Source organism: Engystomops pustulosus, chromosome 5 (assembly GCF_040894005.1).
Source record: "Engystomops pustulosus chromosome 5, aEngPut4.maternal, whole genome shotgun sequence".
Taxonomy (NCBI): domain Eukaryota; kingdom Metazoa; phylum Chordata; class Amphibia; order Anura; family Leptodactylidae; genus Engystomops; species Engystomops pustulosus.
This window is the reverse complement of record NC_092415.1, coordinates 192576654-192588759: the sequence shown is the minus strand read 5'-3', so window position 1 is coordinate 192588759 and position 12106 is coordinate 192576654. Positions and strand designations below refer to the sequence as shown.

The window sequence follows — 12106 nt, the reverse complement described above, 5'->3', positions numbered from 1 at the left end:
TTTTAATTATGCAAATGAACCTGAGGGACTCTGGGTTCCATATGTTTTAATGGAGCCTGAAGCCCCTCAGGCTCATTTGCATAATTTGTAAAGCCTTTTATTCTTAAAAACAAGGGCAAAAGAAGCTTAAAGAAGAGCAGATCCTACCAGAGAACAGACACACGCCAGTATGTATGTGTGCTTGGTTTAAATCCTTCATCCTGGTGGTAGATTTCCTTTGATAATAATAATTCCTTTATTTATATAGCGCACACAGATTACGCAGCGCTGCACATTTGTCATATCAGTCCCTGTCCCTAATGGGGGCTCACAATCTAATCAAGTCCCCTTTCCTCCATCTGACCCTCTGCGATCAGATGCTTATTGGTGGTACAACCCCATTAACTTTCCTCTTGGGAGATTTTAAACCAAATTAAACTGAATCCTCAGTGTAAATAAAATCCCTTGAATTTTTTCAACCGGGGAGATTTAAGATTCTTTATTTCCACTGTCACACCAATATCTTTGGATTTATATGTGCTACGTTTTTTTCATGATTTATTAAAAAGTGTGAGTTCTTCTTGTGCCGTGGGGCTTCCCCATCAATCTGAATGCAATCACAAAGATCTTTGGATACTATGGACTATATATATATATATGATTAAAAATACTCATTTTTTAGATAATATTTTTGCATTAAATTAGAATATATTTTTTTTTCCAGGTTAGAGATACCCATCAGACTAATGGTGCAATACTAACCAATGCACAGAGAACAGTATATAGCAGAAGCGGCTAAATACTTCTTATACTCCTATAGATAGTCTACGTTATGCCACTGCTATACCCCGGATTGTCAGCAATTACCAGCCCTCTGAGGTTAACTATGAAAGATACATCATATCAGAAAGAATAATCCCGTTATAAGATACAACATTCAGCTAAGTCCCGTCCTTGCAGGAGGACAGAGTTTTACCTACGAGCGTCTTGTATTGTCATAGAATTTAGGCTAATGCTTAAAAAATAAGCTGTAACTCAATCCTGCACGGTTTGTTTTTTGTAAAGAAAAATTGTCAATAAAGATTTCACGACCGCGGCGATCCTTACAGAAAAATATAATGTGTGCCGATTGCCGAAACGTGAAGGAACGCGCGGCTCTCAGTTGACGGCCTCAATGTAGTTGGCGGGCAACATCCCGGTCTTCCCGGTTCTCTGCACCGTCCCGTACATCCATCCTTCGTCGATCGGCTGCACGTTGACAATATAGTCCCCGTCCCTGAAGGAAACCTCGTCGTCGTCTTGAGCGCTGTAGTCGTACATGGCTCTGAATGTTCTCTGCAGAAGACAAAGTGGATATTACGGTGTCAGTCCTAGTTAGGACTATCCAGAAATAATAATCTAGCGTAATAATAATAATGATTCTTTATTTATAAAGCGCACACAGATTACGCAGCGCTGCACAAAGCATGTCAAATCAGTCCCTGTCCCCAACGGGGCTCACAATCTAATCAACCTACCAGTATGTTTTGGAGTGTGGGAGGAAACCAGAGTACCCGGAGGACACCCACGCAAACACGGAGAGAACATACAAACTCTTTGCAGATGTTGACCTGGGTGGGATTTGAACCCAGGACCCCAGCACTGCAAGGCAGAAGCGCTACTCACTCAGCCACTGTGCCGCCCCGTAACGAATATATCACATGTACAATACATTCCGATACATTTTAGATCATTCCGATTTATTCATGTTGTGCTACAATCAAATCAATCTCTACCAATACCCCATAATAAGAATGTGAAAGCAGAATTTTGGAAGTTCTGCAAATATCGCAAAAAAGGAAAAGCAAAAATTATTCCAAACCCTGGCTGGGATATTAGAAATTTAGCTCTCAAAGCCGCCAATTATCTTGATCATCTTTGTTAGGTTTCTACAACTTAGTTGGAGGCCACCCAGAGTAAATTCAGATTGTTGGTTACAATTTGGAAAGACACATCGGTACATGTAAGGCCTCAAAGCTGACAATGTATATCAGAGGAGAGGCTGAACGGTCTGTAGAGCAAGAAATGTGAGGAGAGAACTGCACGTAGAACTCATAGACATGAGGAGGAGAGAACTGCCTGTAGAGCTCAGAGACATGAGGAGGAGATATCTGAATCTAGAGCTCAGAGATTCTAGAAGTAGATAACTGCCTGTAGAGATCAGAGACTTGAAGAGAACTACCTATAGAGGACAGAGATATGAGGAGGAGAAAATTGCCCTTAGAGCTCATAGATATGAGAAGGAGAGAACTACATGTAGAACTCAGAGGAATGAAAAGAGAACTGCCTATGGAACACATAGGCATGAGGAGGAGAGAATTGCCTCTAGAGCTCAGAGACTCTGGAGGAGGAGGAGGAGAAAACTGCCTATAGAGCTCAGAGACTTGAACAGGAGAAAACTACCTATAGAGGTCAGAGATATGAGGAGAAAATTGCCTTTAGAGCTCATATATACGAGAAGGAGAAAACTACATGTAGAACTGCTTGGAGAGCTACAAAGCATGGGGATGAGAGAACTGCCTCAAGAGCTCAGAGACATGGTAAAAGGAGAATTGCCTGAAGAGTTTAGAGATATGATGAGGAGAGAAATACCTGTAGAGAGCAGAGACATTAGGAGGAGAGAACTGCCTATAAAGTTCAGAGAACTGAAGAGTAGAGAACTGTCCATAAAGATCAGAGATATATGGAGGAGAGAACTGCCTGTAGAGCTCAGACAGATGAGATCACGACATGTAGAACTCAGAAAATTATAAGAGAACTGCCTGTAGAGCTCAGAAAAACGAGGAGATAACTGGCTTAAGAGCTCAGAGACATGATAAGAAGAGAACTGCCTTTAAGGCTCAGAGACATGAGGAGGAGAAATCTGCATGTAAAGTCCAGAAACACCAGGAGGACAGAACTGCATTTAGAGCTCAATGTTGTGGGGAAGAGATAACTGCCTGTAGAGCTCATAGGTATGAGAAGGAGAGAACTACATATAGAGGAAATTAGAGTACTGCTTGTACAGCTCAGAGAATTGAAGAGGAGAAAACTGTCCATATAGTTCAGAGATATAAGGAGGAGAGAACTGCCTGTAGAGCTCAGACAAATGAGAACACTACATGTAGAGCTCAGAGAAATGATAAGAGGACTGGCTGAAGAGCTGATAGACACGAGGAGGAGAAATCTGCATGTAGAGCTCAGAGACATAAGGAGGAGAGAACTGCATGTAGAGCTTAGAGCTGTGAGGAAGAGATAACTGCCTATAGAGCTGGGTAGGTATGAGAAGGAGAGAACTACATATAGAAGAAATGAGAGAGGACTGCCTGTAGAGTTCCAAAACATGAGGATAGAACTGTATGTGGAATTCATAGACAGGATTGAGGACAGTGGTCTCCATACTTCTTAAATTGAAGAAGTTTGGAACAACCCAACCTGAAAAATCCTAGGTTGTCAATGACAGGTTGTCAATGGATCCCTCTGCTATATATATATATATATATATATATATATATATATACAGTAGCCATTGATACATCTCTATACTCACCATACTGGGTGAAGTTGAATGTGCATGTGGAGAATGCATGGACCTCATAGAGGACATACTGGACTGGTGCATGTAGCCGAAGCCTTGAGACTGAGATGGATGATAGGCTCCGACCGGGGCTGCAATCATAAAATAATTAGTCATTAAAATAGTCACAAACTGATAATCAGTCTGATTCTTCACAACAGTAATAATCCTTATAGCGCCAACATACTCTGCGGCGCTTCAGGAGACACATAACTATCACCATTGCTTATTATATTTTGTGAAGCATGATAAATCAAAAACTACATTAAGCCTTTTTTTGTTGTTGTTTTTTTAATTATTTTTTTATTATGGGACATAAATTAAATGCATGATAGTTTCATATGTTGAGTTATTATGGATGCACAGGCCTGGACATGTAATCACTTGTCTCTACTACAAGATAAAAACATTTTTAATTTGACTAAGCAGATTTAAAAATCACTTCATTCATTCACTAAAAGGATAAAATTCTGTCTTCCTGAAGCTACCAGTAGGGGGAGCTCACTGTATACGTTTTATAGATTGCCCATTGCATAATATATAATAATATAATATATGAATATTCTTCATTTTCACTTAACCTAATGCATCCGGATCTGTTTAGAGGTGGTTTCCATATACTAGGACACCCACCTCTGACCCACTAGCTAGTGTTATCCAGCTGTAAATGTTATGGCGCTTAATAATAGTTATGCATTCATATATTATACAATGTATAAAATGATAGTTATGTGCACTTACCGAATACCTGTAAACCAAGATATAAACTTATACCTACACATCACACATGTTATGATAACCCCAAAACACAGATATTCACATGTTAGACAACTGTTAGAAGAAGTCGTGAGTGTTAGATCAATGGGCCACATTTATCAGAACTAGTGCAGTGTGTACTATGTGCAGTAGCCTGTGTAGTGTGCAGGGGGCGCCAGATTCAGGATTTCTGGCGCACGTTCTTCTCCAAAAATGGGCACAAACGCTTTAATAAATGAGGCCCATAGGGGGTAAACTCCAGATACCAACCAGTTAACTGATAGGGCTGCAACATCAACTAAGCAAACATAGCGCCATGCTATGTGCAGTGGTCTGAAACGGTACTGCAGCTCTTTACCAGGAAAGTGGACACAAGCAAGACTTACCGCAACGATATAGCACCCTAATCGAGACGATACCTAGAAGACTTTCTGCAAAGTCACCATCACAGTTGACAATATATAGAAATATATATAGTAGAATGTTTTGTATGTATGCTCCATATGTTATGTACATCCCTCAACGCTTGTCAAACATATCCACATCCAGCTGAAATATGTCAATAAAAGACTATTTGCTCGTTTGTTTGCCAAAGGGGTGTGGCTCTGCAGGTTGTGGGCATGGTCTAAATCTGCCTACTAATAGGAGGCTTAAAATACATCGGATTTATCATTCAGCATAAGGCACTTTGGTAAATTTGTATGTAGACTGTCTAACTATACACTTTTAGACAGTTGTTCTGTATCTCCCCGTGTGACCGTAACCTCAGTGCGTCGCGACTGCTTTTGCAGACAGGTCCTTATCCTGTGTGGCAGCTAAAGTGTTAATTCTAAAGAAGAATATATCCCAGGCTATAAGTTATAAGAAGTCCATGTCCTGTAACAATGTTATAGTTTCCTTAAAAATCTGTATTATTCCTATATGTTAGAGGTTATCACACAATCCTGTATGTTAAAGAGTGTTAAAGGTGAAGCACCGCACAGCAATCAGGTGCCGATGCTACCTAAGGCACACGCCCCATGTACGGTACTAAAGTTTAATAACACAACTCTCTGAATCTCCTCTGGCACATAATTCTAAAGTTCAACTATTCAATACTATGCGTCTCCATAGTTACAGACTACAAACAAATCTATGTAGTCAGATTCTGCAGTTACTTCTTCAGTTAATTCTTCTCTTCCGTAAGAGGAGCCAGAAAGTGCAATAGTAGAAGGGGTGTTCCCATCTAGGCATTGACATTTCATTTAATTCATCTTCCATAGACAGACATTTCTTTCATTGGATGTATACAAAAAATGTATCGTTTGATAATATATTATAATAATTCCTTTATTTATATAGCACACACAGATTACGCAGCGCTGCACAGAGTTTGCCAAATCAGATCCTGTCTCCAATGGGCCTCACAATCTAATCAACCTACTAGTATGTTTTGGAGTGTGGGAGGAAATCGGAGGACCAGGAGGAAACCCACGCAAGTATGGAGAGAAAATATGCAAACTCTTTGCAGATGTTGGTACTTGAACCCAGGTCCCCAGTGCTGCAAGGTTGTAATGCTAAGCACTAAGCCAGCTGATCCAATATCCAATAAATGTAGCTATGTTTTCCCTTAAAAATTAAATTGTCCTTGGATATGACCACCATTGCTCAACAGCACAAATAGTTTTTGCATATTAAATAACTATGAGTTACTGCATGTCCCACAGCTGTCCTGTGGTAATAAACACTACATCCAGACGGTCAGGCAGAACTCACTAGCAGGATGCAGGGGTGGTCATATCCAAGGACAGCTATCTTATTTATCTTCACAATTGTACAGATTTTTTAATAACATCCAATTGAAGAAATGTGTATGTGTATGGCAGCTGAATTAAAGTAAATGGAGATGCCCAGATGAGAAAAGCTTTTAATGCAAGTTCAGATCAGATACATGTTTTGATTGTTTCTGTTATTACCATGGAGACACATAGGTCCAAATAAGAGTAATATGAATCGGAATAATCATTATTATTAAAAAATATTTACATATCGTACATGCCCTTTAAGTACAATGACAGTAAACAAGTTGCCTTATATCACATATTATAAGGAGGGTGAGAGAGTTTTATTAAACATCTATTACCGATGGGGCGGTGTCTATAAGTGGCACCGGATTTCTGCTTGTTACCTCCTTCCTCAGACGCCCTTGTCCCCTCACTGTAGTAAGAGAAACTAGACTTCACCTCAGAGACCTCTGACCTTTCATCAGCCTGACCCACTCTGGCCGCCCCCGCAGAGTGACAAGACTGCCTGGTACCAAGACTAGTTCTCTCTACAAATTAAAGAAGACTATAATGACCAACAGCGAAAGAAGAAACGAGGCAGCATGAAGTAGAGAAAGAAGCGGAGGAGAAGAAATACAAATCTCGGATAATGGATGTCACACAGAGCTGAACACTCAGCGTCTGTGTACAGAAAATCACGTTAATCTGGGATTAAAGGGTCCTGTCCGGTACTGAATAAACAAATATTGTGGATTATTTACATTTTATAAAAACTTAAAGGGGCTATGTGGTTTCACCAGCCAAGGAAGGAGCAAGATTTTAAAAAAATCGACTTAAGCTTCAGATCCCGTTTCTGTTGTGTGGCCCCAGTCTCCATTGATTGGCCACAAGGGTCAGGTGACCTACTTCCATAGAAACTAGGAGATAGAGGACCGCACTCCAGTAATGAGGAACCAGAGCTTAATAACTCCTTTTTTTTATCTCAGCACCACCTCACCCTTCCCCAATTTTCCAGAGAAATCCCTCCTTTAGGCGGCGCTCTGGGATCGGTGCTCACCCCTCCCCTCTCCCCTCTCCAAATGGAAAATGAAAATGGTCATCGGTATAGATGAGTGGACCCATTATTATTCAAGTTCAGCCGAACCTGAATTTAAAAACCCAATCCTGGACCCCAACCAGTAAAATTTGGGAGATTTGGGTCATTGGGGAGAGACAAACCGGTGTTTAAACTAAACCGAACGTCTACTGTTGGGGGCATTTAGACCCCCAAATTTTGCCACAAACCCGAATTTTTCAGTTCGAGTCCGCTCAACAGCAGTCATTGGCGGCAAGGCTCAGACAGCTGTACTATTGGGAAATTTGATGTCTGTATATATTATGTGGCAGAAGAACTCAAGCATCTGTACCAGATAACATTCGAAGGCTCCGCGACTGAATATTATCCTCCAGTGGGTCAATGTCGAAAATAGAGCCTGGATCGGTACGCCAAACCTTAAGGTCTTTGTTGAGAAAGGAAAAAGGATGAGATGAGAAAGAAAACAGAAGAAAAGGTGAGGTACACGATGAATGAAGAATAAAACATGGCAAAAAGAATGGAAATAAACCTTAATGGATCAGATGGGGAAAATCCCAACATGAGGACTGTAACTCTACTGACTTGGCACTGTAACACTACTGACCTGGCACAGTAACCCTACTGACCTGGCACTGTAACTCTGCTGACCTGGCACTGTAACGCTACTGACCTGGCACTGTAACTCTGCTGACCTGGCACTGTAACTCTACTGACCTGGCACAGTAACCCTACTGACCTGGCAGTGTAACCCTACTGACCTGGCACAGTAACTCTACTGACCTGGCACAGTAACTCTACTGACCTGGCACTGTAACTCTACTGACCTGGCAGTGTAACCATACTGACCTGGCACAGTAACTCTACTGACCTGGCAGTGTAACCATTCTGACCTGGCACAGTAACTCTACTGACCTGGCAGTGTAACCATACTGACCTGGCACTGTAACGCTACTGACCTGGCAGTGTAACCCTACTGACCTGGCAGTGTAACCCTACTGACCTGGCACTGTAACTCTGCTGACCTGGCACTGTAACTCTGCTAACCTGGACTGTAACTCTGCTAACCTGGACTGTAACACTACTGTCCTGGAATAGTAACCCTACTGACCTGGAATGGTAACCCTACTGTAATACTTCTGAGTGGGAACGGTAACCCTACATACCTGGTACTGTTCCCCAACTGACTTGGCACTGTAACCCTACTGACCTGGCACTGTAATACTATCTACCTGGCACTGTAACCCTACTCACCTGGCAGTGTAACACTACTGACCTGACACTGTAATACTACTGACCTGGCACTGTATCACTACTGACTACTACTGATTTTGGCACTTACACTGAACATCATGAGAGTAGTGGTATGTACAAGACCCTGCATAGATTTGAGCACTGTATGCATTTACATAGGGCACTTTTATGTAAGGACTGTATAGGAATATTATGTAAGGACTGTATGGCACTATTATGTTAGGACTGTATAGCAGTATTATGTAAGGACTGTATAGCACTATTATGTAAGGACTGTATGGCACTATTATGTAATTACTGTATAGCACTATTATGTTAGGACTGTATAGCACTATTATGTAAGGACTCTATGGCACTATTATGCAAGGGCTGTATAGCACTATTATGTTAGGACTGTATAGCACTATTATGTTAGGACTGTATAGCACTATTATGTTAGGACTGTATAGCACTATTATGCAAGGGCTGTATAGCACTATTATGTAAGGGCTGTATAGCACTATTATGTTAGGACTGTATAGCACTATTATGTAAGGACTCTATGGCACTATTATGTTAGGACTGTATAGCACTATTATGTAAGGGCTGTATAGCACTATTATGTTAGGACTGTATAGCACTATTATGTTAGGACTGTATAGCACTATTATGTTAGGACTGTATAGCACTATTATGTTAGGACTGTATAGCACTATTATGTTAGAACTGTATAGCAGTATTATGTAAGGGCTGTATAGCACTATTATGTTAGGACTGTATAGCACTATTATGTTAGGACTGTATAGCACTATTATGTAAGGACTCTATGGCACTATTATGTAAGGACTGTATAGCACTATTATGTAAGGACTCTATGGCACTATTATGTAAGGACTGTATAGCACTATTATGTTAGGACTGTATAGCAGTATTATGTAAGGGCTTTATAGCACTATTATGTAATTACTGTATAGCACTATTATGTTAGGACTGTATAGCACTATTATGTAAGGACTCTATGGCACTATTATGTTAGGACTGTATAGCAGTATTATGTAAGGGCTTTATAGCACTATTATGTAATTACTGTATAGCACTATTATGTTAGGACTGTATAGCACTATTATGTAAGGACTGTATAGCACTATTATGTTAGGACTGTATAGCAGTATTATGTTAGGACTGTATAGCACTATTATGTAAGGACTGTATGGCACTATTATGTTAGGACTGTATAGCAGTATTATGTAAGGGCTTTATAGCACTATTATGTAATTACTGTATAGCACTATTATGTTAGGACTGTATAGCACTATTATGTAAGGACTCTATGGCACTATTATGTAAGGGCTGTATAGCACTATTATGTTAGGACTGTATAGCACTATTATGTTAGGACTGTATAGCACTATTATGTAAGGACTCTATGGCACTATTATGTAAGGACTGTATAGCACTATTATGTTAGGACTGTATAGCAGTATTATGTAAGGGCTTTATAGCACTATTATGTAATTACTGTATAGCACTATTATGTTAGGACTGTATAGCACTATTATGTAAGGACTCTATGGCACTATTATGTTAGGACTGTATAGCAGTATTATGTAAGGGCTTTATAGCACTATTATGTAATTACTGTATAGCACTATTATGTTAGGACTGTATAGCACTATTATGTAAGGACTGTATAGCACTATTATGTTAGGACTGTATAGCAGTATTATGTTAGGACTGTATAGCACTATTATGTAAGGACTGTATGGCACTATTATGTTAGGACTGTATAGCAGTATTATGTAAGGGCTTTATAGCACTATTATGTAATTACTGTATAGCACTATTATGTTAGGACTGTATAGCACTATTATGTAAGGACTCTATGGCACTATTATGTAAGGGCTGTATAGCACTATTATGTTAGGACTGTATAGCACTATTATGTAAGGACTGTATAGCACTATTATGTAAGGACTCTATGGCACTATTATGTAAGGACTGTATAGCACTATTATGTAAGGACTCTATGGCACTATTATGACTCATTTACCAAGTTTTCTTCTCAGTAGACTCCACTGTAAATATTAACAAGGTATTAACCATCCAGAACCTTTTTTATTCTAATAAACTCACCTACAACGATTCCTGGTCTTCGGTCCATCTCCACTACATGCGGGTGGACCCCCTTGTACGCAGCATCGCTGACGATCTGTGTGTTTTTCCGTACTCTCTCCGTTACCGGGTCGTCTGCTACCGGGGTGAAGCCTCGGCCTTTCGTCTTCTCAAAGTCTTCATGATATTTTATCTACAATAACATTTGTGTACATGATAAGTCATAGCCAAAAATTACATCCACATTTCTAAGTCTTGAAGGTCTTGACATAGAATTTACAAGGTGAATTCTACACTAGGCTGGACCTGGAGTAGAGGTACCCCAGCGATGCAGCACAGGTGCCCCCACATTTAGCAGGAGGCCGGAAATCAGTCAAAAGGATTGTAAACCAAGCACACTTACATGCTGGTGTGTGACCCCTTTTCTCCTAGCTTCTTATGCCTTTAGGCTTTAAAAATTATGCAAATTAGGCTGAGGGGCTCTCATAATATTTTAAAGCCTTTTTTTGGAAAACATGGGCATAAGCAGCTAAAATAAGAGTGGGTTCTGCCAAGGGGCGCCCACACCTGCATGTAAGCGTGCTTGGTTTACAATTCTTGATCCTGGTAGAAGACTTCCTTTAAGGCCTGATACTTTTGGACATAAAGGATGCCATTAGGTGGTTAACCTCTGTAACATGAGTAATATCATCTGTATAGTTACAACACATTGGACTAGGTCATAACAAATACTACGCATGCTGTATGGAGAATATCATCTCATTTTAACACATATATTCACATGTAATAATTTATTCCATTAGTCATATGAGCGCACACAGTCATGCACTCACACAATATACATCACACACACCGTGTCAGGTTCATTTTCATGCAGGTTAGTTAAATAAAAGCCACCAAACCGATGTTAATAAAATATTTTATTATATTCTGACATTAAGCCTTCATTTTATATTGCAAAATTGGACTTTGCTTCAACAGGATATACCGGTGGTGGAGGTGATAGCAGTGGTCGCACGACAAAGCAAAGTGTATAGACGTGCTGTGTAAACCTGGAAACATCCTACCATTGATATATTATTTTGTGTTTCTCTGACATGTCTCAGCTCGGGGGTATCTAGAGTGACACTAGATTTACCCTTCATCTGCTGTAAGTCATTGCTGTACTTTACCTAAAGGAAAACAAAAAGATCAAAAAACAAAAAGAGAAAAGCAAAAAAAATACATGTCATTAAATCGATTTCTTATACATGGAATCCTGAAGTTATCAACGATTCCTGTATACCACTGAAACATTATGGGGCAGATTTACTTACCCGGTCCGTTCGCGATCCAGCGGCGCGTTCTCTGCGGTGGATTCGGGTCCGGCCGGGATTCACCAAGGCAGTTCCTCCGGTGTCCACCAGGTGGCGCTGCTGCGCTGAAGTTCCCTGAAATGCACTGAAGTTCACGATCCTATCCTGGATGAAGGTGAGTGAAAGCTCCGCGACACAATTTCCTTTTTTAAATGCAGCGTTTTTTCCGAATCCGTCGGGTTCTCGTTCGGCCACGCCCCCCGATTTCCGTTGCGTGGCATGCCGGTGCCGATGCGCCACA

The 12106-nt window shown here is 40.4% G+C and overlaps 1 protein-coding gene across 1 annotated transcript in view; it reads right to left on the bottom strand.

The window, feature by feature from the left end:
- Nucleotides 1-463: 463 nt before the first annotated feature.
- Nucleotides 464-12106, bottom strand: part of NEBL (nebulette) — a 66596-nt gene continuing 54953 nt past the window's right edge. The window contains 6 exon segments of the mRNA XM_072154194.1: nt 464-1314; nt 3548-3666; nt 6498-6641; nt 7500-7592; nt 10532-10703; nt 11578-11682. Coding sequence (XP_072010295.1) covers nt 1138-1314; nt 3548-3666; nt 6498-6641; nt 7500-7592; nt 10532-10703; nt 11578-11682 — 810 coding nt within the window. The 3' untranslated portion in view covers nt 464-1137.